At 43.2% G+C, this 24,259-nt stretch overlaps 1 protein-coding gene and 1 long non-coding RNA gene across 2 annotated transcripts; one reads left to right on the forward strand and one right to left on the reverse strand.

The window, feature by feature from the left end:
* Positions 1-1,095: 1,095 nt before the first annotated feature.
* LOC115163630 (uncharacterized) lies at positions 1,096-3,326 on the reverse strand. Its single transcript, XR_003869781.1, has 2 exons — positions 2,785-3,326; positions 1,096-1,584 (listed from the first exon to the last, which is right to left on the reverse strand). It is a non-coding gene; the product is annotated as an uncharacterized LOC115163630 (long non-coding RNA).
* On the forward strand, positions 2,499-24,135 carry LOC115163626 (WD repeat and FYVE domain-containing protein 1). The gene is made up of 12 exons (XM_029715665.1): positions 2,499-2,702; positions 10,488-10,555; positions 10,698-10,771; positions 10,983-11,037; positions 11,798-11,948; positions 12,136-12,248; positions 18,362-18,488; positions 18,883-18,988; positions 19,435-19,536; positions 19,904-20,034; positions 20,245-20,353; positions 20,850-24,135. Exons 1-12 carry the CDS (start codon positions 2,566-2,568, stop codon positions 20,907-20,909), a joined length of 1,233 nt encoding a protein of 410 aa, XP_029571525.1. The 5' UTR covers positions 2,499-2,565; the 3' UTR covers positions 20,910-24,135.
* The last annotated feature ends 124 nt before the right edge of the window (positions 24,136-24,259 follow it).

Raw genomic sequence — 24,259 nt, forward strand, 5'->3', positions numbered from 1 at the left:
AGTTGGTGGTATGCAATAGTGGTATATAGATGTAGGGCCAGTTGGTGGTATGTAATAGTGGTATATAGATGTAGGGTTAGTTGGTGGTATGCAATAGTGGTATATAGATGTAGGGCTAGTTGGTGGTATGTAATAGTGGTATATAGATGTAGGGTTAGTTGGTGGTATGTAATAGTGGTATATAGATGTAGGGTTAGTTGGTGGTATGTAATAGTGGTATATAGATGTAGGGCTAGTTGGTGGTATGTAATAGTGGTATATAGATGTAGGGTTAGTTGGTGGTATGTAATAGTGGTATATAGATGTAGGGCTAGTTGGTGGTATGTAATAGTGGTATATAGATGTAGGGTTAGTTGGTGGTATGTAATAGTGGTATATAGATGTAGGGTTAGTTGGTGGTATGTAATAGTGGTATATAGATGTAGGGTTAGTTGGTGGTATGTAATAGTGGTATATAGATGTAGGGTTAGTTGGTGGTATGTAATAGTGGTATATAGATGTAGGGCTAGTTGGTGGTATGTAATAGTGGTATATAGATGTAGGGTTAGTTGGTGGTATGTAATAGTGGTATATAGATGTAGGGCTAGTTGGTGGTATGTAATAGTGGTATATAGATGTAGGGTTAGTTGGTGGTATGTAATAGTGGTATATAGATGTAGGGTTAGTTGGTGGTATGTAATAGTGGTATATAGATGTAGGGTTAGTTGGTGGTATGTAATAGTGGTATATAGATGTAGGGCTAGTTGGTGGTATGTAATAGTGGTATATAGATGTAGGGTTAGTTGGTGGTATGTAATAGTGGTATATAGATGTAGGGTTAGTTGGTGGTATGTAATAGTGGTATATAGATGTAGGGTTAGTTGGTGGTATGTAATAGTGGTATATAGATGTAGGGCTAGTTGGTGGTGCAATTTTTCCCTTTTTGTTTTCGTATAACAAAATGTTACGTGATCGACCACACAATACCGCACAGTAGGTGGCGGGATGCACAAACAAAATGTGCAAACGCCGTAATACCAAAGAAGAAGAAGAGGAAGAACAAGAGTATCCTACCTGAGCCCTTCCCAGAAGACTTTTGAGATCTGCTACACCCCCTTTGAATCAGCTGTTGTTTACTCAGAGGAGAAAAGCATGCATATATTTAAAAACGCTGTGCTACTTATACTTTTATCTATAAAATGTCTACCACATACAGATTACTTTTTACCTCATTACACATTTAATTTGGGATTCCACCCCTGTAAACGTCATTTGCATGATGGGAGAAGTGAAGAAAGAGAGTCTCATTTCATACAAGTGTATTTGTTTCCACATTTCCTCTCCTCGGTTTGCTTTGACATTTTTCAAAAGGAGTCGAGGAGAGGACGGAGGAGTTGAGCAAACCAATTGAGAATCTCCCTATGTGTGACCATAGAACAGTGACAGCAGCAAAGAGTGGTGCGCCCTAGTAGACAAGGCAGTGGCTTTGGATGGACAGTTGAAAAGCTTGCTGATGAGTGTGGTCTGAGGGAGTTGGTGGTTGGCCCTGCTGTGGTGATGGGGTGTTCCTCCGTGGTTCCTTCTGGATCCTGCTGTTGATCTAATCTTGGTAGAGATAAAAAAAAAAGTTTTGTCAGAAGTGAGTGATATAGGGGGTTAACAATTATATTGGTAGATGTTTTTATGTTTTTTTTTATAGAGTTGTACAGATGTGGTCATACAGAAGCAGGTGAATACATTCCTTAATTTGATGTGGTGATATGTTGACAACTAACAAATGAACTGTCAGTATACTCTGTTGAACTGTTGGCGATAGTAGCTGCCCTCCAGTGGGTGGAGGACCTTCAACCTGTCAGAATTGCAGTATACTCAGATTCCCTGTCTGTATTTAATAGTTTATCATCTGGCAAATCTAGTAGGAATGATCTGCTATTGGAGGCATTAATGTTATTATGGAGAATCGAGTGATAGGGTGTAGTAGTGCGATTCTGTTGGGTCCCAGACCATTTGGGAGTGGGGGGAATGAAAGAGTAGAGCCATTATGATGGATGTGTGGCAGAAGAGGTGGGCCTCAGAGCCCAAGGGCCGGCATTTATATGCCCTCCAAAGAAAGGTTGGTGGACCAAGATTAAAGGGTCAGATTAGGAAGGAAGAGGTGGTGTTTGCTCAGTTGCATCTAGGACATTGAGCTTGTCATCATATCTGGTTGGAAAGCATGCGAATGGTGTATGGAGTGCATGGTTGATGAAACAGTGAAGCAAGCATGTGTTGATGCATTGTTGTAAGTACCTGTATGTGGAAAAGAGGGAAAGATTAATGTGTAGGGTTGTACAGGATTAGATAGAATGTAGTTTCTCTTATTGTTTGTTTCTTTATTCATTTAGTCTGTAAACTGTGATTGACTACACACACTCCAGTACAGTAGAAGCGGTATTTACCTCTAACGTTTGTTTACGGACCGCCATAATATTATAGTAGAAGAAGAAAATAAGGGATTTGCGCTGCTATTCTAGAGATTACGTTAATCCTACTCAACCTCTTTGCTGTCAGCTGATTGTCGAGTTGGGAGAAAAAGAAAACATAGCCATGGCGGCAGAGATTCATTCGAGGCCTCAAAGCGCAAGACCAGTTCTTCTAAATAAGATCGAAGGACACTCTGACGCGGTCAATGCTGCAGTTTTGATACCGAAAGAGGACGGAGTGATCACTGTTAGCGAGGACAGGTAGGTTGCCTGACGCCCCATTAGCTAGCACGCTAACTGTTATCCAGACAACATTAGCTTGCTAGCTTGTTAGCCTACTTACTAGGTTATCATTTGCCTGGGGACCAGACGGTGAATTTCTAAATACACCGCCGGGAACATCATGATAGTGTTTCATTCTGGAAATGGTTCTCTACAAGCAGGAATGTTGAATACAATTATTTGAACTTCCTCTGCCGATTGTCCGCGATGTTGGTCCTTTAGCTGCTCGAAATATTTGACAAAATATCCACAGGAAAGTATTGTTTTGTCGACTTTTTACAACACCGGTACTGACGTTGAGATTTCTAACACCTGCAAGAACATAGAGATCCTATTAAATTACTAGAGGGGCTAGCTACAAAGATTTGTATAACTAACCCACGATTGACCAGATCCTGTCTTTCCAATGGGAGCAAATGAATCATAGTGGACAGAACAAGCAAGGAGGTGGGCAGAGCCAAGCACGAGCTAGTGAAATCCTATTGGCCCGTTTTAGCCTTTATTAGCATATTTCCGTCAGGGAATGCCTACTCTGAAGTGCGCGTATATAATAACTAGCTGGGATGTGTGTTAGCTAGCACTCTAAACAATGCATTTTTTACCCTTTACCCCTTTGGCAAAGGGTAAAGTCTACAAAACAAAGAGAGGCCAAAATTCGTCTCGTTCCATCTTTTCCCACTGTCCGCCACTGGGCTTCCTCCATCACCATTTTTGGTAGTGAGTGGTAACGCCAACCGGATGCTTCACATTTATACATCTGGTGAAATATCTGGCTCATTGTTCTATCTGCTAGCTATGTCATAAACCCTCAAAGTTCCATTAATGGGGCGAAAATGGAAGCCATCTTCCTCGGGGAGAAATCCAAAAACCAGTCTAATTGGAATGAATGGCAGCTGAGATATAAGTGAGGCGTGATGTATCAGAATTTGTGTAATGGAATTTTTGTCAACCTAAAATATTGTCATAATTATAAATGCAGTTTATACATCTTTTATACACATTTCTGTATAAATAGCCTCAAAAATATATGTAAACAGACCATACATTTCTCAGATGTATTTTTCTTGGAACGCTGTGAGTGCTATTATGATACAATATCAGTCAGTACTTGTTGCATTTACAACTTGTCTAAGTCCTATCATCAACTGATTTGAAACAGTTTGTGGCTGTGGATTGACTGCATTGTTTGAATGGAATCAATCCATTAAAACTGGCTAGCTAGCTAACACACATCCCAGCTAGCAATGAGGAATCGCCCCAGAAGCGGTCCCCAGGATCTGATCGAATCGGCCCGGAATCGGGTGTTGGACTTGGCCCGGAATCAAAATGAATGACTGCCCAGAATCGGCTCAAGTACATCGGGCCATTTCCGGCATCTTACTGGAATCCCCCCAGAAGTGGCCCAATGTCATTTTAAATAAATGAATACAAAATTACTTGATTTAGTCATTTTAAATATTATACATTTTATACATACAAATTATACCCATCCAAAGATTTTTTTTAGAATTGTATTTATTTTTTTACCCCCTTTTCATCATATCAAATTGTCTAGTCACATTGCTGCAACTCCTGTACGGCCTCGGGAGAGGCGACGGTCGAGAGCCGTGCGTCCTCCAAAAAAGAACCCCCGCCAAGCCGCACTGCTTCTTGACACAATGCACGCTTAACCCAGAAGTCAGCCACACCAATGTGTCAGAGGAAACACCTGGTGACCGTGTCAGCGTGCATGCACCTGGTCCGCCACAGGAGTCGCTACGGCACGATGGGACAAGGACATCCCGGCTGGCCAAACCCTCCCCTAACCCGGACGACGCTGAGCCAATTGTGTGTCACCTCATGGGTCTCCCGGTTGCGGCAGGCCCGGGTATCGAACCAGCATCCGTAGCATCGCGGTTTTCACTGTGATGCAGTGTCTTAGACCGCTGCGCCTCTCAGGAGGCCCCAACCACAAAGGTTTTAATTCTTATCAATTGACTTGCACAAAGTATCAAAATACTACTTAAACAGGACTCGTAAAGAATTACATTTAAATGTTATTTAAAAAAATAATAATTATCACAGGAACAATGAGAAAATATGGCTAAATAAATAATGACATTTTAATTGTATAAAGCAGCCCGTGTAATCATCTGCCTGAGAGTAGCCACAATCGGCCCGAGCCCCAAGTAATACATTTGGGCCAGATAACTCACACCGGAATCGGCCCCAGCGCAATCCCCGCATCCTAGCCATAAGTAATGCTGCTGAGGTCGGCCCAAACTCGGGCCACATGACGTCGGCCGAGTCTGACTCTCAGCCGAGTGCCCCGACTCTCAGCCGAAATCGGCCCAGATCCACTGCTAGCTGTGATACAGTGCAGATCAATTCTAACATTTCATTGTTTTACACCTTTCTTATCACTGCACTGGCAAACCATGATTGACATTTGGACCATCGTAATAAGGTTAATGTCCATTTTAGTATTCTAATTCTATGTGCAAGATTTTGGTTAGTATGCACGGTTTACATGCGTTTACTTCTGTCTTGTGCGTGTGCCTTCTGTCATGAGCAAAACACATTGATTACCACACACATAGACCCGCGTTTTTCAAGTCTGTTTAATACATTCAGGTGGATATTCTGTCTAAAATTTTGATCAATTGAGGGACCAACACCACGGACAATTGGCAGAGTAAGTTTAAATATAATTTTATTCAACATTCGTGACAGACAAGGGACGTTTAGGATTTCTCTATGTAAATGTGCGTGGTGTTGTCTGCATAATTTTTTTATTTTAATTGTTTTACCCCACCCCCTTTTCTCCCCAATTTTGTGGTATCCAATTGGTAGTAGTTACTGTCTTGTCTCATCGCTGCAACTCCCGTACGGACTCGGGAGAGGCGAAGGTCGAGAGCCATGCGTCCTCCGAAACACAACCCAACCAAGCCGCACTGCTTCTTGACACAGCGCACATCCAACCTGGAAGCCAGCCGCACCAATGTGTCGAAGGAAACACCGTACACCTAGCGACCTAGTCAGCGTGCACTGCGCCCGGCCCGCCACAGGAGTCGCTAATGCGCAATGAGACAAGGACACCCCTTCCGGCCAAACCCTCCCTAACCTGGACGACGCTGGGCCAATTGTGCGCCGCCCCATGGGCCTCTCGGTCGCAGCCGGCTGCGACAGAGCCTGGGCTCAAACCCAGAATCTCAGGTGGCACAGCTAGCACTGTGATGCAGTCCCTTAGACCACTTGTCTACATAATTTGAGGACATCACCACGTTTCCGTGGCTAGGTTATCATCAAACTGACCACACAGCTCGCTGTCCTCTGCCTAAATAGCCTGTAAACCAATTATTTATATTTACACTAGATGACTGTTCTGAAGCCACCGTGATCCATCTTGGCACTCCCCCACCGTTGTAAAAAATATTTTGGAAGCTATACAAAATGCATTTTGTTAAGGCTACCTTTGTTTTTGCCACTTTTATTCTATTACAGATACCTTTTTATGCATTTTTTTTCTCAATTGTGTTATGTGAGCAAAACAAAGTTATTTTTTTAAGTATAATTTTTAGATAATAATAATGTTACTGTCCCCACGTCATGCACCCCAAAAACGGAGGGGGCACAAAGTATGTGAGGATGGGTGGGTGGTGGTCCAGTGGGTGGCTAATACCCCCGTCTAAATATGCATCTCTGCTAAAATCTGTGTAAAAGATTGAAAGCGATGGGTCTTATTTAGTAATTGCTGGCTTTTCTAAAGTCTACCAACCTTGCCAGCAGGCATGCCAGCTAAAGATAGTTAGACAAGCTACTCTAACTTGATTGATAGCCTGAAATGACTGATTTGTAGCTGGTTATGAGGTTGGGAGGTTGGGAGATAGGTTCCCAATCTGGGCTAAAGCCAAATTCATAAAAATGCTAGGTGGCTGGTAGTATTACAGAGAAACGACAACAAAAAATGAAACAAAATAAAATGTGTGTGCATTAGTACTAGTCAAAAGTTTGGACACACCTACTCATTCAGCTCTAATGAACTTATTCTCTGAAGCAGAAGTAACTCTGGGACTTCCTTTCCTGTGGCGTTCCTCATGAGAGCCGGTTTCTTCATCAGCACTTCATGATTGTGCGACTGCACTTGAAGAAACTTTCAAAGATCCTGACATTTTCCGGATGAACTGACCTTCTTGTCTTAAAGTATTGACGGACTGTCATTTCTCTTTGCTTATTTGAGCTGTTCTTGCCATAATATGGACTTGGTCTTTTACCAAATAGGGCTATCTTCTGTATACCACCCTTACCTTGTCACAACACATCTGATTGGCTCGAACGCATTAATAAGGAAAGAAATTCCACAAAGTAGCTTTTAACAAGGCAACCTGTTAATTGAAATGCATTCCACGTGACTACCTCATGAAGCTGGTTGAGAGAATGCCAAGAGTGCGCAAAGCTCTCAGGCAAATGGTGGCTACTTTAAAAATATATATTTTGATTTGTTTAACCCTTTTTTTGGTTACTACATGATTCCATATGTGTTATTTCATAGTTTTGATGTCTTCACTATTATTCTACAATGTAGAAAATTAGTAAAAATATAGAACCCCTTGAATGAGTAGGTGTTTCCAAACTTTTGACTGGTACTGTATGTATATGTTTCCAACAGTCTTGAAGGAGTCAAAAATTACTTAAATACATGTCATTTTTTTCAAAACATTTAAAATGAAATACTATAGAATTCCATTCATTCCAATGGAGGCATGCTCCTTCTGGGGATTGCCAATATGGCTGATCAATGCCTTTAAAGCCTCTCTTTGGCCAATACATAGCATCAGCAATCCAGGATTTATATACATTATTGCTGTAAACAATGGCATGTTGCGGGATGAATCAACTTCGCTCCAAGAGGCTACTGCCTAAACAGTTTACAGCTTTCGTAGGTGTTAGCTATAGCAAATAGTGTTTCTTTATTGATTTAGAAAGTTAGCTAGCTAATGGGTATGGAATGCATATCCTCAGGGCATAACATTGATGTGTGTAACGTTAGCTAGCTAACTGCGTAATCCTGATTTGTGTGCGAGTTGGTGTACATTTGGCTACCTGTTATCTGCACTACATACTCAGGCTGGGGATTGCCAGAGACCTCACAATATGATATTAGCACGATTCGTAGGTTAAGATATGTATTGCGATTAGATACTTTGATTTTATTGCGATTCGAGGTTCCAAACATATTGTTCGCCATATGTCTGCTGCAGAGGGACGAGGAGAGCAATGAGAAAATTAGTTTTGATCAGTCAGGGAAATAAGTGCTGAAAACCAATGGGCTCCCTATTTAAAAAAAAAAAAAGGTAGAACAAGCTATGAAGGAACAATACTGGAGTTTTGGTACAGCAAACTAGCACAGAAATAATATTGTCAAAACGATCCAATTATATCGTCAAAAATATTACTACTACATACCCAACGGTCACCATTAAATTAGTGGTATGCACTGTGAATCAATTGACAAGTGTTACTGCCACCTCCAACCCCAATTGCAGTTGAAAATGGTTTTGTTTAGTCATTTTGTCACCCCTGACATATAACCACACTATTTAGACACAAAAGAGAGATGTAAACACCTTCCTACATAAAGTAATACATAAATGGTGAGGAAGAGCGAGTAGCATGGGCACTTCTCTAGAGCGGATGCCATCCTCTTCTGGTCAACTTTAGGGCACCAGGCCTAGATCAGAGCAAATTAATGTTAATAAACAGATCACTGACCATTTCGAATCCCACCGTACCTTCTCCGCTGTGCAATCCGGTTTTCGAGCTGGTCACGGGTGCACCTCTGCCACGCTCAAGGTACTAAACAATATCATAACCGCCATTGATAAAAGACAGTACTGTGCAGCCGTCTTCATCGACCTGGCCAAGGCTTTCGACTCTGTCAATCACCATATTCTTATCGGCAGACTCAATAGCTTTGGTTTCTCAAATGCCCCGTCTGGTTCACCAACTACTTCTCAGACAGTTCAGTGGGTCAAATCGGAGGGCCTGTTGTCCGGACCTCTGGCAGTCTCTATGGGGGTACCACAGGGTTCAATTCTCAGGACGACTTTTCTCTGTGTATATTAGCGATGTCGCTCTTGCTGCGGGTGATTCCCTGATCCACCTCTACGCAGATGACACCATTCTGTACACATCTGGCCCTTCTTTGGACAGTGTGTTAACTAACCCCCAAACGAGCTTCAATGCCATACAACACTCCTTCCGTGGCCTCTAACTGCTCTTAAACGCTAGTAAAACCAAATGCATGCTTTTCAACCGTTCGCTGCCTGCACAATTAGCATCACTACTCTGGACGGTTCTGACTTAGAATATGTGGACAACTACAAATACCTAGGTGTCTGGTTAGACTGTAAACTCTCCTTCCAGACTCATATTTACACATCTCCAATCCAAAATTAAATCTAGAATCGGCTTCCTATTTCGCAACAAAGCCTCCTTCACTCATGCCTCCAAACATACCCTCATAAAACTGACTTTCCTACCGATCCTCGACTTCGGCGACGTCATTTACAAAATAGCTTCCAATACTCTACTCAGCAAACTGGAGGCAGTCTATCACAGTGCTATCCGTTTTGTTACCAAAGCCCCTTATACCACCCACCACTGCAACCTGTACGCTCTAGTCGGCTGGCCCTCGCTACATAGTCGTCGCCAGACCCACTGGCTCCAGGTCATCTATAAGTCTATGCTAGGTAAAGCTCTGCCTTATCTCAGCTCACTGGTCACGATAACAACACCCAACAGCACGCGCTCCAGCAGGTATATCTCACTGGTAATCCCCAAAGCCAACACCTCCTTTGGCTGCCTTTCCTTCCAGTTCTCTGCTGCCATTGACTGGAACGAATTGCAAAAATCGCTGAAGCTGGAGACCTATATTTCCCTCACTAACTTTAAACATCAGCTATCTTAGCAGCTAACCGATCGCTGCAGCTGTACATAGCCCATCTATAAATAGCCCACCAAATCTACCTACCTCATCCCCACGTTGTTTTTATTTACTTTTCTGCTCTTTTGCACACTAGTATTTCTACTTGCACATCACCATCTGCTCATCTATCACTCCAGTGTTAATTTGCTAAATTGTAATTACTTCGCTACTATGGCCTATTTATTGCCTTACCTCCCCATGCCATTTGCACACACTGTATATAGACTTTTTTTTCTTCTATTGTGTTATTGACTGTACGCTTGTTTACTCCATGTGTAACTCTGTGTATGTGTCACACTGCTTTGCTTTATCTTGGCCAGGTCGCATTTGTAAATGAGAACTTGTTCTCAACTAGCCTACCTGGTTAAATAAAGGTGAAATAAAAATGTGGTGGTCATGCTTGGTCAATTGTACATTGAGGAGCAATATCCTGAGCAAGGTATAGAGACAATTGAAAGCTCTGGAGCGACACCTTTCCCTGTCAACAATAGGATTAGCTTTCTCATGGTTGAAGAGATAAGGAAGGTTTTTGAGGAAGGGAGAATCAAATAATATGAGATGTTGGTTCAGTATTCTTTATTATATGTCTCATGACTGGACTGTTGTAATGGCACTGTACTCTCCTTTTGTGTCACGGGTCACAATGATCTTGTGGCTTGAGAATTTCATGGCGTTATAAAATTGTGTTGCAATAGATGAACTGATGTTTTTATACAGACCTTTTCCTCCCAAGTAGCCCAAGTTACCAAGAGGGCACTTGAAGTTTGAATATGACATTACCTGTGTCCTATGTCCAGAACTATCCGGGTATGGCTGAAGAGAGACAGTGGACAGTACTGGCCCAGCATCTACCACACGGTCTCCTGTAAGTACCACAACCGATTTAGAAGTAGGCCTTAGTTGACACATCCAGTAGACACTAAAAATAGCTGAAGCGTATACTACTGAATCAAAACATTGGCCATACACAATTGTTTTTCGATGCATATTTTTGTTCTCTGTACTAGCGCCGTGCTCCTGTATGTCGTACCACCATGACAGCAGGCGCATCTTCATAGGGCAGGACAACGGGGCCATTGTGGTGAGTGAGCTAAAGCCTTAAAGATGACCTCATGCTTAAACTCTAGTCTGGCTGTGTTTGACTGGACTCATAACATACCATTCTTGTTCACACTGACCCTTTTTTTAATGTTTCCCTGCTTTGAATGAGAATCCAGCTACAAGTCTGACGTTACATGGAATAAGAGTGGGACTGGTAGCAGATTTTTATTATTGTTTGGTGGTCCTAACAGGAATTCCTTCTGTCTGAAGATTTCAACAAGATGAACCATGTGAAGACCTATCCTGGTGAGATCTGAGAGGGGGTTTCCTGCATTTACATAGCAAATGACTACTAAGAAGCTTTGGTGACGTTAGACATGATCTCTAGTGTTCAGTAATGGAGTATTGTGTATCAGTAATGCTATAATGATCTGCTATTTCAGTGATCATTTCTCTTTAGTGTGTATTAGATGTGTGTGTGTCTTGTCTACTGGGCTGTGTTCTGCATCCTCGCCCAGTCCCATAAGAAATCATCTGGTCCCTACACAGCATGCCTCTGGGCAACTCACAGCATGCCCCTGTGAACTCAAACAGGAAATAGAGGCTGATGTCATTGCTGGCTAGAACACATGCACACACACACAGACCCAGACCCACAGTGTAAGAGGAGAAAGTAATCATTGTCTAAGCAATCATTGCTTGATGATCCACCACCAGATATTGGCTGATTATTATTAGGTTATTACAGTCCCCTTCCCCCAGGCTCAGTGAATATGATATCTGTGACTAACAGCCTAGCCATGCAGCCTGGACCTTACTCTCATCACTGGAAAATCCTTGCTTTTGGAAACTTGAGTTTTAAGCATTAGATGCCAAAAAAAACAGATGTCACTGTAGAAGTTTCCAGCAGTTCTCTTTCAGCAGAGAAAATGGCCCCAGAACAGAAAAGCTCCATTAAATGGTTTATAGTAATTTAACTCGCTCAAACCTTTTGCAGAAAGTTGAATGTAGAAAGACTAAAACATTTGTGCGTGTATGTATTTAACCCATTTGTGTGTGTGTCCAGCCCATCAGAACCGTGTGTCAGACATGGTGTTTTCTCTGGAGAGCGAGTGGGTGGTGAGCACCGGACATGACAAGAGTGTGAGCTGGATGTGCACCCAGAGCGGCAGTATGCTGGGGCGCCACTACTTCGGCTCCTGGGCCTCCTGTCTACAGTATCCTTCTCTCTCTCTCTCTGTGTGTGTGTGTGTGTGTGTGTGTGTGTGTGTGTGTGAGAGAGCTGGACAGGTGTCAGTTTGCATTGTGATGTTCATATTCTTAAGAATTACTTCTTGGGTCAAAGGTCACTTCCTGTCTGTCCTATGTGCCCTTCCTCTGTATCTTCCTTGACTCCGTGTCTAGGTATGACAATGACACCCAGCATGCCTTTATAGGGGATCACTCAGGACAGATCACCCTGCTGAAACTGGAGAGACAGACCTACTCCACCGTCACCACACTGAAGGGCCACGAAGGTAACATACACATCACAGGAGGTTGGTGGCACCTTAATTGGGGAGGACTGACTGGAGTGGAATTAGTGGATTGGTATCAAACACAAGGTTTCCATGGTTTCCAGGTGTTTGATGCCATTCCACTCGCTCTGTTCCAGCCATTATTCTGAGCCGTCCTCCCCTCAGCAGCCTCCTCTGCTACACACACATGGACACACGTATACTGTACATCTGCCTATGCACAATTTGGAAACGGACACCACAAACTGCTCAAATGCCAACTGGCAATCATTTTAAAAAGAGGAAATGTTGGTGGCAGATTGTATGGGGCTATACTGTATCGTCATGCAGTGTGGTAACAGTTTTGCAGTGCTGTGATTTTCTCTCACTCTGGTTGCCTGTGGTTTCTTTAATCCTTTACCTGTGATTCACCCCAACCTTCTAAAATCCAATACAATTTTATGTGTCACGTGCATTGTGAACAACAAGTGTAGACTAACAGTGAAATGCTTACCTATGGGCCCTTCCCAACAATGCAGAGAGAAACAAGAGAAATAATAATACAAGGAATAAATACACAAGGAGTAAAAGATAACTTGGCTTTATACACGGGGAGCCGATGTGCGGGAGTACGAGGTAATTGAGGTCGATACTTGTGTATGTGTTGTGTATGTATTGTGTATGTATTGTGTGTGTTGTGTATGTGGACACCCCTTCAAATGAGTGGATTTGGCTATTTCAGCCACACCTGTTGCTGACAGGTGTATAAAATCGAGCACACAGCCATGCAATCTACATAGACAAACATTGGCAGTAGAAGGGCCTTACTGAAGAGCTCAGTAACTTTCAATGTGGCGCCGTCATAGGATGCCACCTTTCCAACAAGTCAGTTTGTGAAATTTCTGCCCTGCTAGAGCTGCCCCGGTCAACTGTAAGTGCTGTTATTGTGAAGTGGAAACGTCTATGAGCAGCAACAGCTCAGCCGCGAAGTGGTAGGCCACACAAGCTCACAGAACAGGACCGCCAAGTGCTGAAGCGCGTAGCACGTAAAAATCATCTGTCCTCGTTTGCAACACTCGCTACCGAGTTCAGAACTGTCTCTGGAAGCAACGTCAGCACAATAACTGTTTGTCAGGAGCTTCATGAAATGGGTTTTCATGGCTGAGCAGCCGCACACAATCCTAAGATCACAATGCGCAGTGCTGAGTGGTGTAAAGTTCGCCGCCATTGGACTCTGGAGCAGTGGAAATGCGTTCTTTGGAGTGATGAATTACGTTTATCATCTGGCATTCCGATGGATGAATCTGGGTTTGGCGGATGCCAGGAGAACGCTACCTGCCTCAATGCATAGTGCCAACTGTAAAGTTTGGTGGAGGAATAATGGTCTGGGGCTGTTTTTAATGTTTCGGGCTAGTTCCAGTGAAGGGAAATCCTTAATGCTACAGCATCAGTGACATTCTAGATCAGGGCTGCCTAACCCTCTTCCTGGAGAACTACTGTCCTGTTGGTTTTTAGTCCAACCCTAATTTAACACACCTGATTCTACTAATTAACTGCTCAACAAGACCTTAACTAGCTGAATCAGATATGCTAAATTAGGGTTGGACTGAAAAGCTACAGGACAGTAGATCTCCAGGAAGAGGGTTGGGCAGCCCTGTTCTAGATGATTCTTGCAACCGTTTGGGAAGGCCCTGTCCCGTTTCAACATGACAATGCCCCTGTGCACAAAGCAAGGTCCATACAGAAATGGTGGATGAACTTGACTTAATTGCCCAAATCATTGCCCAACCTCACTAATGCTCTTGTGGCTGGATGGAAGTCAGTCCCCTCAGCAATGTTCCAACATCTAGTGGAAAGCCTTCCCAGAAGAGTGGAGGCTGTTATAGCAGCAAAGGGGGGACCAACTCCATATTAATGCCCATGATTTTTGAATTAGATGTTTGACGAGCAGATGTCCACATACTTTTGGTCACAGTGCCCTCCACTAATATTGGCACCCTTGGTAAATATGAGCGAAACGGACTGTGAAAAAAATGTCTGCCATTTATCCTCTTGGTCTTCAAAAATCAAACCTTTTAATTGTAAAAAAATGATATTTATTGGTATCCCTAGAAATTCTTGTGTAAAATCTAACTGAAGTATATTCCCATTCATATTTTATGTTTTTAAGTTCACCTGAGGGATTAGGAACACTTAAGTGGTAAGTCATGACTTCCTATTTTACTGGGGTATAAATATGAGGTGTCACACAGGCCAAGATCCCATAGTCATTCATCACTATGGGAAAGACCCGAGAATACAGTAATGATGTGCGACAAAATGTTGTTGAGCTGCACAAATCAGGAAGTGGCTATAAGAAAATAGCTCAACGGTTGAAAATGCCCATTTCCAGTATCAGGGCAATAATTGAAGAAGTTTAAAGCAACAGGAGATGTTAACAATCAGCCTGGAAGAGGACATGTCTATATTGACCCCACGCACAGTGAGGAGGATGGTTAGAGTGGCCAAAAAATCTCCAAGGATCACAGCTAGAAAATTGCAGATGTTAGTTGGGTGTTGGGGTCAGAAAGTCTCCAAAACTACGATCAGATGCCACCTACATAACCACAAGTTGTTTAGGGTGGGTTGCATAAAAAAGCCTTTGCTGTCATCAAACAACAAACTCAAGTGTCTACAATTTGCCAAACATTACTGGAACTTTCAATGGGACTGGGTTATATTGTCAGATTAGACCAAAATAGAGCTTTTTGGAAACAAACACCAGAGGTGGGTTTGGCGTAGTACCTCATCCCCACTGTGAAGTATGGTGGTGGATCTTTGTGGAGCTGTTTTTCTTCCAAAGGCCCTGGACAACTTGTTACGATACATGGTATCATGGACTCCAAATACCAGAAGATATATTAAATCAAAACCTCACTGCCTCTGCTAGGAAGCTTAAACTGGGCTGTGGTTGGAACTTCCAGCAGGACTATGATCCAAAGCACACCTCAAAATAAACACAAAAATGGTTAACTGACCACAGAATCAAGGTTTTGCCATGGCCATCCCAGTCCCCTGATCTAAACCCCATAGAAAACCCGTGGGATGAGCTGAAGAGGAGAGTCCACAAGCGTGGACCTCGGGATCTGAAGGATCTGGAGATATTCTGGATGGAGGAATGTTCTGCGATCCCTTGCCGTGTGTTCTCCAACCTCATTATGCATTATTATAGGAGAAGACTCAGAGTTATCTTGGCAAAGGGAGGTTGCACAAAGTATTGAATGAAGGGGTGCCATTTTATGATATTCTTTCAATTATTTTACTATAAAGCTTTGATTTTTGTGAATATTTTGAATTCAATAATTGTTTTCACTGCCCGTTTTGCTCATATTTACCAAGGGTGCCAATATTAGTGAAGGGCACTGTACATATAGGTATGGATAAAGTGACAAGGCAACAGGATACAGTGAGGGGGAAAAAGTATTTGATCCCCTGCTGATTTTGTACGTTTGCCCAATTTTAATGGTAGGTTTATTTGAACAGTGAGAGACAGAATAACAACAAAAAATCCAGAAAAACGCACATGAAAAATGTTATAAATTGATTTACATTTTAATGAGGGAAATAAGTATTTGACCCCCTCTCAATCAAAGATTTCTGGCTCCCAGGTGTCTTTTGTACAGGTAACGAGCTGAGGTTAGAGCACACTCTTAAAGGGAGTGCTCCTAATCTCAGCTTGTTACCTGTATAAAAGACACCTGTCCACAGAAGCAATCAATCAATCAGATTCCAAACTCTCCACCATGGCCAAGACCAAAGAGCTCTCCAAGGATGTCGGGGACAAGATTGTAGACCTACACAAGGCTGGAATGGGCTACAAGACCATCGCCAAGCAGCTTGGTGAGAAGGTGACAACAGTTGGTGCGATTATTCGCAAATGGAAGAAACACAAAAGAACTGTCAATCTCCCTCGGCCTGGGGCTTCGTGCAAGATCTCACCTCGTGGAGTTGCAATGATCATGAGAACAGTGAGGAATCAGCCCAGAACTACACGGGAGGATCTTGTCAATGATCTCAAGGCAGCTGGGACCATAGTCACCAAGAAAACAATTGGTAACACATTATGCCGTGAAGGACTGAAATCCTGCAGTGCCAGCAAGGTCCCCCTGCTCAAGAAAGCACATATACATACCCGTCTGAAGTTTGCCAATGAACATCTGAATGATTCAGAGGACAACTGGGTGAAAGTGTTGTGGTCAGATGAGACCAAAATGGAGCTCTTTGGCATCAACTCAACTTGCCGTGTTTGGAGGAGGAGGAATGCTGCCTATGACCCCAAGAACACCATCCCCACCGTCAAACATGGAGGTGGAAACATTATGCTTTGGGGGTGTTTTTCTGCTAAGGGGACAGGACAACTTCACCGCATCAAAGGGACGATGGACGGGGACATGTACCGTCAAATGTTGGGTGAGAACCTTCCCTCAGCCAGGGCATTGAAAATGGGTCGTGGATGGGTATTCCAGCATGACAATGACCCAAAACACACGGCCAAGGCAACAAAGGAGTGGCTCAAGAAGAAGCACATTAAGGTCCTGGAGTGGCCTAGCCAGTCTCCAGACCTTAATCCCATAGAAAATCTGTGGAGGGAGCTGAAGGTTCGAGTTGTTAAACGTCAACCTCGAAACCTTAATGACTTTGAGAAGATCTGCAAAGAGGAGTGGGACAAAATCCCTCCTGAGATGTGTGCAAACCTGGTGGCCAACTACAAGAAACGTCTGACCTCTGTGATTGCCAACAAGGGTTTTGCCACCAAGTACTAAGTCATGTTTTGCAGAGGGGCCAAATACTTATTTCTGTCATTAAAATGCAAATCATTTTATAACATTTTTGACATGCGTTTTTCTGGATTTTTTTGTTATTCTGTCTCTCACTGTTCAAATAAACCTACCGTTAAAATTATAGACTGATAATTTTTTGGTCAGTGGGCAAACGTATAAAATCAGCAGGGAATCAAATACTTTTTTTCCCTCACTGTAGATAATTAAGCAATAAGTCCCGAGGTGGTGTGGTATATGAACAATATATATGAACAATATACCACAGCTAAAGGCTGTTCTTATGCTTGACGCACTGCGGAGTGCCTGTATACAGGCCTTAGCTGTTGTATATTGGCCATATACCACAAACCCACGAGGTGCCTTACTGCTATTATGTACTGGTTACCAATGTAATTAGAACAGTAAAAATAAATGTTTTATCATACCTGTGGTATACGGTCTGATATATCATGGATCTCAGCCAATCAGCATTCAGGCTCAAACCACCCAGTTTATAATAAACATACCATGGCATTGTTGAATACTCATTTCGGATTGGCTTTAAGGGCATTCTAGAGCATGCATTATTTCCCTATAACGCACAGTAGAATTCAATGGCTATAGTTAATTTTTACATGTTCTATGTGTTCATCGGTAAATAATGCAGCTCCGCGGAAGGTAAGTTCTACTCTGCTAGCGCGTTGTGGAACACACATTCCACGTCGTTGATTATTTTCCATTGAACACCACGTTGATTATCCTTTACATAGCAGTAGCGTATGTGATGAGTCAAAAGAGTGAAGAAAGGGTAACTGCAGATAACCAATAGCTACCTGGAGTAACTGTTTAGCAGTCTTATGGCTTGGAGGTAGAGGCTGGGATGTTCAGGGTCCCGTTGGTTCCAGACTTGGTGCATAGGTACCGTTTGCTGTGCGGTAGCAGAGAGAACAGTATGACTTGGGCGGCTGGAGTCTGACAATTTTATTATGGCCTTCCACTGACACCTCCTGGTATAGAGGTCCTGGATGGCAGGGAGCTTGGCCCCAGTGAATGTACCCTCTGTAGCACCTTGCTGTTGGGTGCCAAGCAGTTCCCATACCAAGCAGTTCCCATACCAAGCAGTTCCCATACCAAGCAGTTCCCATACCAAGCAGTTCCCATACCAAGCAGTTCCCATACCAAGCAGGTCACACTACCAAGCAGTCACACTACCAAGCAGTCACACTACCAACCACCAGTCTGTTGTGTCATAACTTCCTGTTCTCACCCCCCTCCCCCCTTTCTCACTTCCTACTTCCTATTATCCTTTTGTCACCCCCCCCCCCCCTCTCTCAGGTAGTATTGGAGCTCTGTGGTGGGATCCTGTTCAGAGGCTTTTGTTCTCAGGAGCATCTGACCACAGTGTCATCATGTGGGACATCGGGGGCCGCAAGGGAAGAACACTACTGCTCCAGGGACACCAGTAAGAGGGAGGGAGGGAGGGAGGGAGGGAGTGTGTGTCATCCAGGGCATATGCTTATCAGTAGCAGGGCTCTGTAGGTTAGCACCAGCTGTCTGTAGGTTAGCACCAGCTGTCTGTAGGTTAGCACCAGCTGTCTGTAGGTTAGCACCAGCTGTCTGTAGGTTAGCACCAGCTGTCACAGGGAGCTGTTCACCACGTATTGTTTTAGTTGTATGTTTTATGTTCTGTGAACTCAGATGGCGTAGCTATCAGACCAAGTCAGTGGAGTTCCTCTGAACTTCTGTCATTATGTTAATACATTAAACAAGTCAGCTGTCTGGGATTCTTTGGAAGATCACTCTGAATATTCTCTACGTTATTCCTTCTCTCTCTTCCTCTCTCTCCCCGTCTCTAGTGAACGAGTGCAGGCGGTGCGCTACCTGCAGCTGACTAGACAGCTGGTGTCCTGTTCTGCAGATGGAGGCGTCACAGTGTGGAACATGGACACTCCCAGAGAAGAGGTAAGTACAGTATGTCAGGAACCAGGAATTCATCTCAATGCCTCTCTTCACCTTCTACTCTCCTTAGCGTAAGGGTGGGCAAGCTTTCTAGCCCCCAAAAATAGAACAAAAAACATGCCGTAGTTTGCCCACCTCTGCTTTAGAGGCTGCTGAACTCCCAATCTCCTTGGTTACGGAGCATCACCAACTCCCTACTGCCCTCTGGTGTTGAAAGTTCAATACCGCTACAAAGTAGCATCTCTCTCTCTCTCTTCCTGCTTGACTCTCTCTCTCTCTCTCTCTCTCTCTCTCTCTCTCTCTCTCTCTGTTCCTGCTTGTCTCTCTCTCTTTCTCTCTCTCTCTCTCTCTCTGTTCCTGCTTGACTCTCTCTCTGTTCCTGCTTGACTCTCTCTCTGTCTCTCTGTCTCTCTGTGTGTGTGTGTGTGTTCCTGCTTGACTCTCTACAGGCTCCTCAGTGGTTGGACAGTGACTCATGTCAGAAATGTGAGCAGCCTTTCTTCTGGAACGTCAAACAGATGTGGGACTCAAAGACCATTGGGCTTCGGCAGGTGAGAGAGCAGGCAGCATCTGGTGTAGTCCAGAGCCTTGTATAGAGACTATACTACATAGCCATTACTGTTGTAAGAATTGCCTTGTAACTGTATAATAGTAATGGTAGAAATACAGGAACTAGGAGTGATCAGTCCATATTCTTTGAGCCTTGGCTAATGCTGATGTGGGACTCTAAAACCATTGGGCTTCTGCAGGTGAGAGGGCAGGCAGCCCCTTGTGTAGCCATTACTGAAATACAAATATCCTTGTGACTGTATAGTAGTGGTAGAAATACAGATACAGGCATATAGAAATACAGGAACTAGGAGTGATCAGTCTTTATTATTTGACCCTTGGCTAACCCTCATGCGTTTCCTGGTTCAGCACCACTGCAGGAAGTGTGGCAAGGCGGTGTGTGGGAAGTGTAGTTCCAAGCGCACTACATACCCTGTGATGGGCTTTGAGTTCCAGGTGCGAGTGTGTGACACCTGCTACGACACCATCAAGGACGAGGAGTGAGTAATAAAAACATGCCAAAACAATCTTAACTAAGTCGCTCTGGTTAACCGTGTCAGCTAATTGACTCAAATGTACTGTCAATATAATAATACTTTAACGGAGTATAATAAAAATGTGTGACTTAGATTTACTTTTGTCTTCTTCATCCCACCCCCTTATTCCTTGCTACTTGTTGTCCTCGCGTACCACTTTGTCTCGTCTTCCAGTCGCACTGCGTTAGCAACGTTCCATGAGGGGAAGCACAACATAGCCTTTATGGACATGGACCCTTCCAGAGGCCTGATGGTGACCTGTGGCAGCGACCGTGTCATCAAGGTCAGACATACTATCAGCCCTGATCACTCACTGGTGGTCAGATGGACAGTCCCTGATCAATGGGGATTAAACTCAATACTATTACATTTTTTAATATGCTTGGGAAGTGAAAATGTTCTAGAATGTCATGAGGTAAACATTAATGGAGACATATTGCAGTTTTGGAGACGGCATAGCCTTTTATTAGCAAAGAGATTTACAGTGGCTAGTTAACAGTAAGTAAGTGAATATTTTCGACCCCAAAGTTAGCCAAGATTATTAGCTAGCCAGCTAAAATAGTTTCCAGTTAGCAAAATAGTCTTAGGAAAGATTGCTAACTACATTAGCTCTGCCTTGTCTCCAAAAATTACAAGGTGTCGGTTGTTTACATTTCACCATTGTGACGTGCATCCATGCTTATCCACTTTCTTTGTGTATTAATGTCATCTTTCCATATTCATACATCTGTTTTTCATCTGACTTTACTGACTCTCTGATTGGCTCTTTCTTTCGACAGATATGGGACATGACGCAAGTGGTTGGCTGTAGCATAGCAACAGGCTTTTCCCCACGTTGATTAACCCCTGCCCCCGATCGGCCCCCAAACTCTGTCCTCTGCACTACTGACAGGTGTCTCTGTCCTTGGGAGCTCTGTTGCAATGACAACTCCTCTGTCTCATCCTTCTGGCTCCTCTTCTCTGTCTGGCTGCTTCTGTTCTCTCACGTCCCACTGGACGTTTGGATGAAGATACGTGTATGCTGTGTAAGTGGGTGGGTACTAGTGTTGGTAACCCTTCGCTTGATTTGGTGTCAGTTTTGTACGAGAGAAGTTAAGTCTCAAATGTGTCTCAGGTCTAACTTCCAGTGTGTACCCATTCAGTGGAGCTCCAAGCACAATGTTCTAGCGTGCGTGGAAGGAGCAGTGTTGGTGTTTTGTGTTGACGTATGTTAGAATTCTGTCAAGTTTCTTTGACAAAGTGGGTCACACTTCTCTTGCACTGTAACATTGGACTGCTAACACCCATCATCCACAATGCCCTGCCCAACAGACACACAGGGCTCTCCTATTGGCTGCTGACTTCAACTTTCTACATTTGAAATATTGCAAATACTAACCATTACAACACTGCTTTTATATATGCATAGTGTGTACAGTATGAGATGCAGTGTACTTATCGCTGTATATCCCTCAATGATCATACGGTCAGTTTCTCTCTTTCTCGCTAGTCCTTCTCTTTCCCCCTCTCTTTCTTGTTCTCTCTTCACTAGTTGGCCTTAAACTCACTTGTTTGTCTCAGGAGGAGGATATGGAAGAGTCATTAGCCGGCATGGCTGTATGTGCCAGATTGACGCTCGAGCCATCGGCATGACAACCCTTGCCAAGCCGTAGGCACAGCTGTTCTCCCCCAGACATTGTCCAACTTCACCTGAGACACACCTAAAACATCTTTTGTCAATTTTCTGTACAGATATCACTTCTAGTCCTGATAACCAAGACCCCATACTCTATTGCCTTTGCGATAAGTTAAAATTAATTTGCGTATAATGAAAACGGTGTAAGGTTTTGAACAAGAGGTTTTTGTTCAGCTTTTGCTCTATTTAGACCGGCACTTAGGTACTGAAATGGTACTGTATAAAAGTCAAGGTAGCACTAGTTCCCATGCATGCTGATGTTTTACACTGTTTCTTCTCACTGTGGGTTTGTGGGTAAAATTAGAAGCTGCTTGCATTTCCTCTAAGGCCTTAAGAGAGCGGGACGCCCCAAGGCTTCTAGAACCTTCAAACTGTTCACAACTCTTCTCACACGTACGCACTTACACACCGCTCTGTAGCACAGCTGCATTTTTCACTCAACCGTCACCCATGAATACTTAGCATTCAACACTATTGACTTGCTTCTAGTTTCTCTGTCACTCTCCCGCTCTGTTTTGTTTCCAGAGCCCAAGAAGTTTCTCCACTGCACTGAAATGCACTAAATGCGGTTTAGAGAGCAGATGTGCTGTGCATTTAAAAAAAAAAAACGTTTTTTAAGTTTGCATTTTGGGGGATTTGCTTCATTACGGCTCGATTTACATGGCGTCCTTAAACTGGTAAATATTTGGCTAATTTGTGGTAGGTTAGACTAACACTTGCCTTAAGGTAAAACTGAACATGACGTGGGAGTTCAAATGTAATCCCATTCCAGGTTTGATCACCTAGTGTATAATATTTATATTTGTAGCAATGTGTTTCTAATTGTTTCTGGTTGTTTACGTCATGTACACTTCATGTATAGGATGATGGTGGTGAGTTCACACAGACAGGATGATGTCACCGAGAAATCTGTCACAGATATGCTTACCATGTCATGTCAGAAACATGATGACATCTCTGGGAGACATGTTTATGTCACAGAGAGGTGTTGTCACAAAATGTCTTTATGATGTCATCACAGAGATACAGGGGTGTTCATGTCACAGAGGGACATGGTGAGGTCACAGAAGCGACAGGTAGCCTAGCGGTTAAGAGCGTTGGGCCAGTAACTGAAAGGTCGCTGGTTCGAATCCCCGAGCCGACTAGGTGAAAAATCTGTCAACGTGCCCGTTAGCAAGGCGCTTCACCCTAGTTGCTCTGGATAAGAGCGTCTGCAAAATGACTAAAATGTAAAGTACAGTCATCAGGGATGTGCAGTGTTCTTGGGGACTTTACCTACAGTACAATCAAGGCTCAAGTTCAGCTTTTTTTTATTGTGTTAGATCAAAAGAAATCTCTGGCGCTCTGTAAACATGACCCTAACCTTAACCCTCTGCGTTATAGAGGATACCTGAGTTATAGAGGATACCTGAGTTATAGAGGATACCTGAGTTATAGAGGATACCTGAGTTATAGAGGATACCTGCGTTATAGAGGATACCTGCGTTATAGAGGATACCTGCGTTATAGAGGATACCTGCGTTATAGAGGATACCTGCGTTATAGAGGATACCTGCGTTATAGAGGATACCTGAGTTATAGAGGATACCTGAGTTATAGAGGATACCTGAGTTATAGAGGATACTTGGGACAGTTAACTGGAGTCCCAGTGATTTTTGCTCCCAACTAGATGAATTCCATTATGAGGAGTAACCAAGAGCCAGTAACGTTTAGAAGCTAACATTTGTGATTCCCTCCACATATTGTTCCCACCACATTTGTGATCAATACTATTCTCTAGGTATGTTGGTTTGTAATGAAGTATAAGTCTGTTTGATGGGTCGATCCCATGAAGAATTTATTTACTTTTTACATGATTAGTTTTACAGTTATTTGTAATCTCTGGTTCTTTTCATCATATGGTGGTCATACATGTAATTTGACTAAACCCCATCCACATTTTCACACAGGTATAAAATAGTAAGATCTCAAACTGGAGCTGTATCTAACAGAGGAGACTAGTGGGAGGAGCTATAGGAGGACCGGCTCATGGAATTGATGGAATGGAGTCAAACGTGGTTTCCTTATCTTTGTTGTGTTTAAAACCGTTTCATTTATGCCATTTCAGCCATTACAACAAACCTGTCTTCCTATAGCTCCTCCCACCAGCCTCCTCTGAATTCTACAGTTTACCTTCTCTATTACTCTTTAACCTCTTTGGTACCATGTCATACTGCTCGTAAATAATCTTGTTTTTCCGACCATTGTTGTATATCTTTAATAACTGTATTTTTAAATAGAAACTCTTGATAATTTTGACAGTACTGACTTTAGTCTCCTTGTGGCACTCTGTTCTGTCACGGTGAAGAAAGAAATGAAAGCTTATTAAAGATATCCATTCACACCTGTTATTAAGTCTATAACTCTTGTGTTGGATGCCTCCCGTCTGCAATACAGTAACAGTCAGAAAAGACTTGGAAGCTGGGTTTTACATAAGTTAATTTTATTTTATTTTATTCAAGGATGAATTCACAA

This window comes from Salmo trutta, chromosome 26, assembly GCF_901001165.1.
Source record: "Salmo trutta chromosome 26, fSalTru1.1, whole genome shotgun sequence".
In the NCBI taxonomy this organism is placed as follows: domain Eukaryota; kingdom Metazoa; phylum Chordata; class Actinopteri; order Salmoniformes; family Salmonidae; genus Salmo; species Salmo trutta.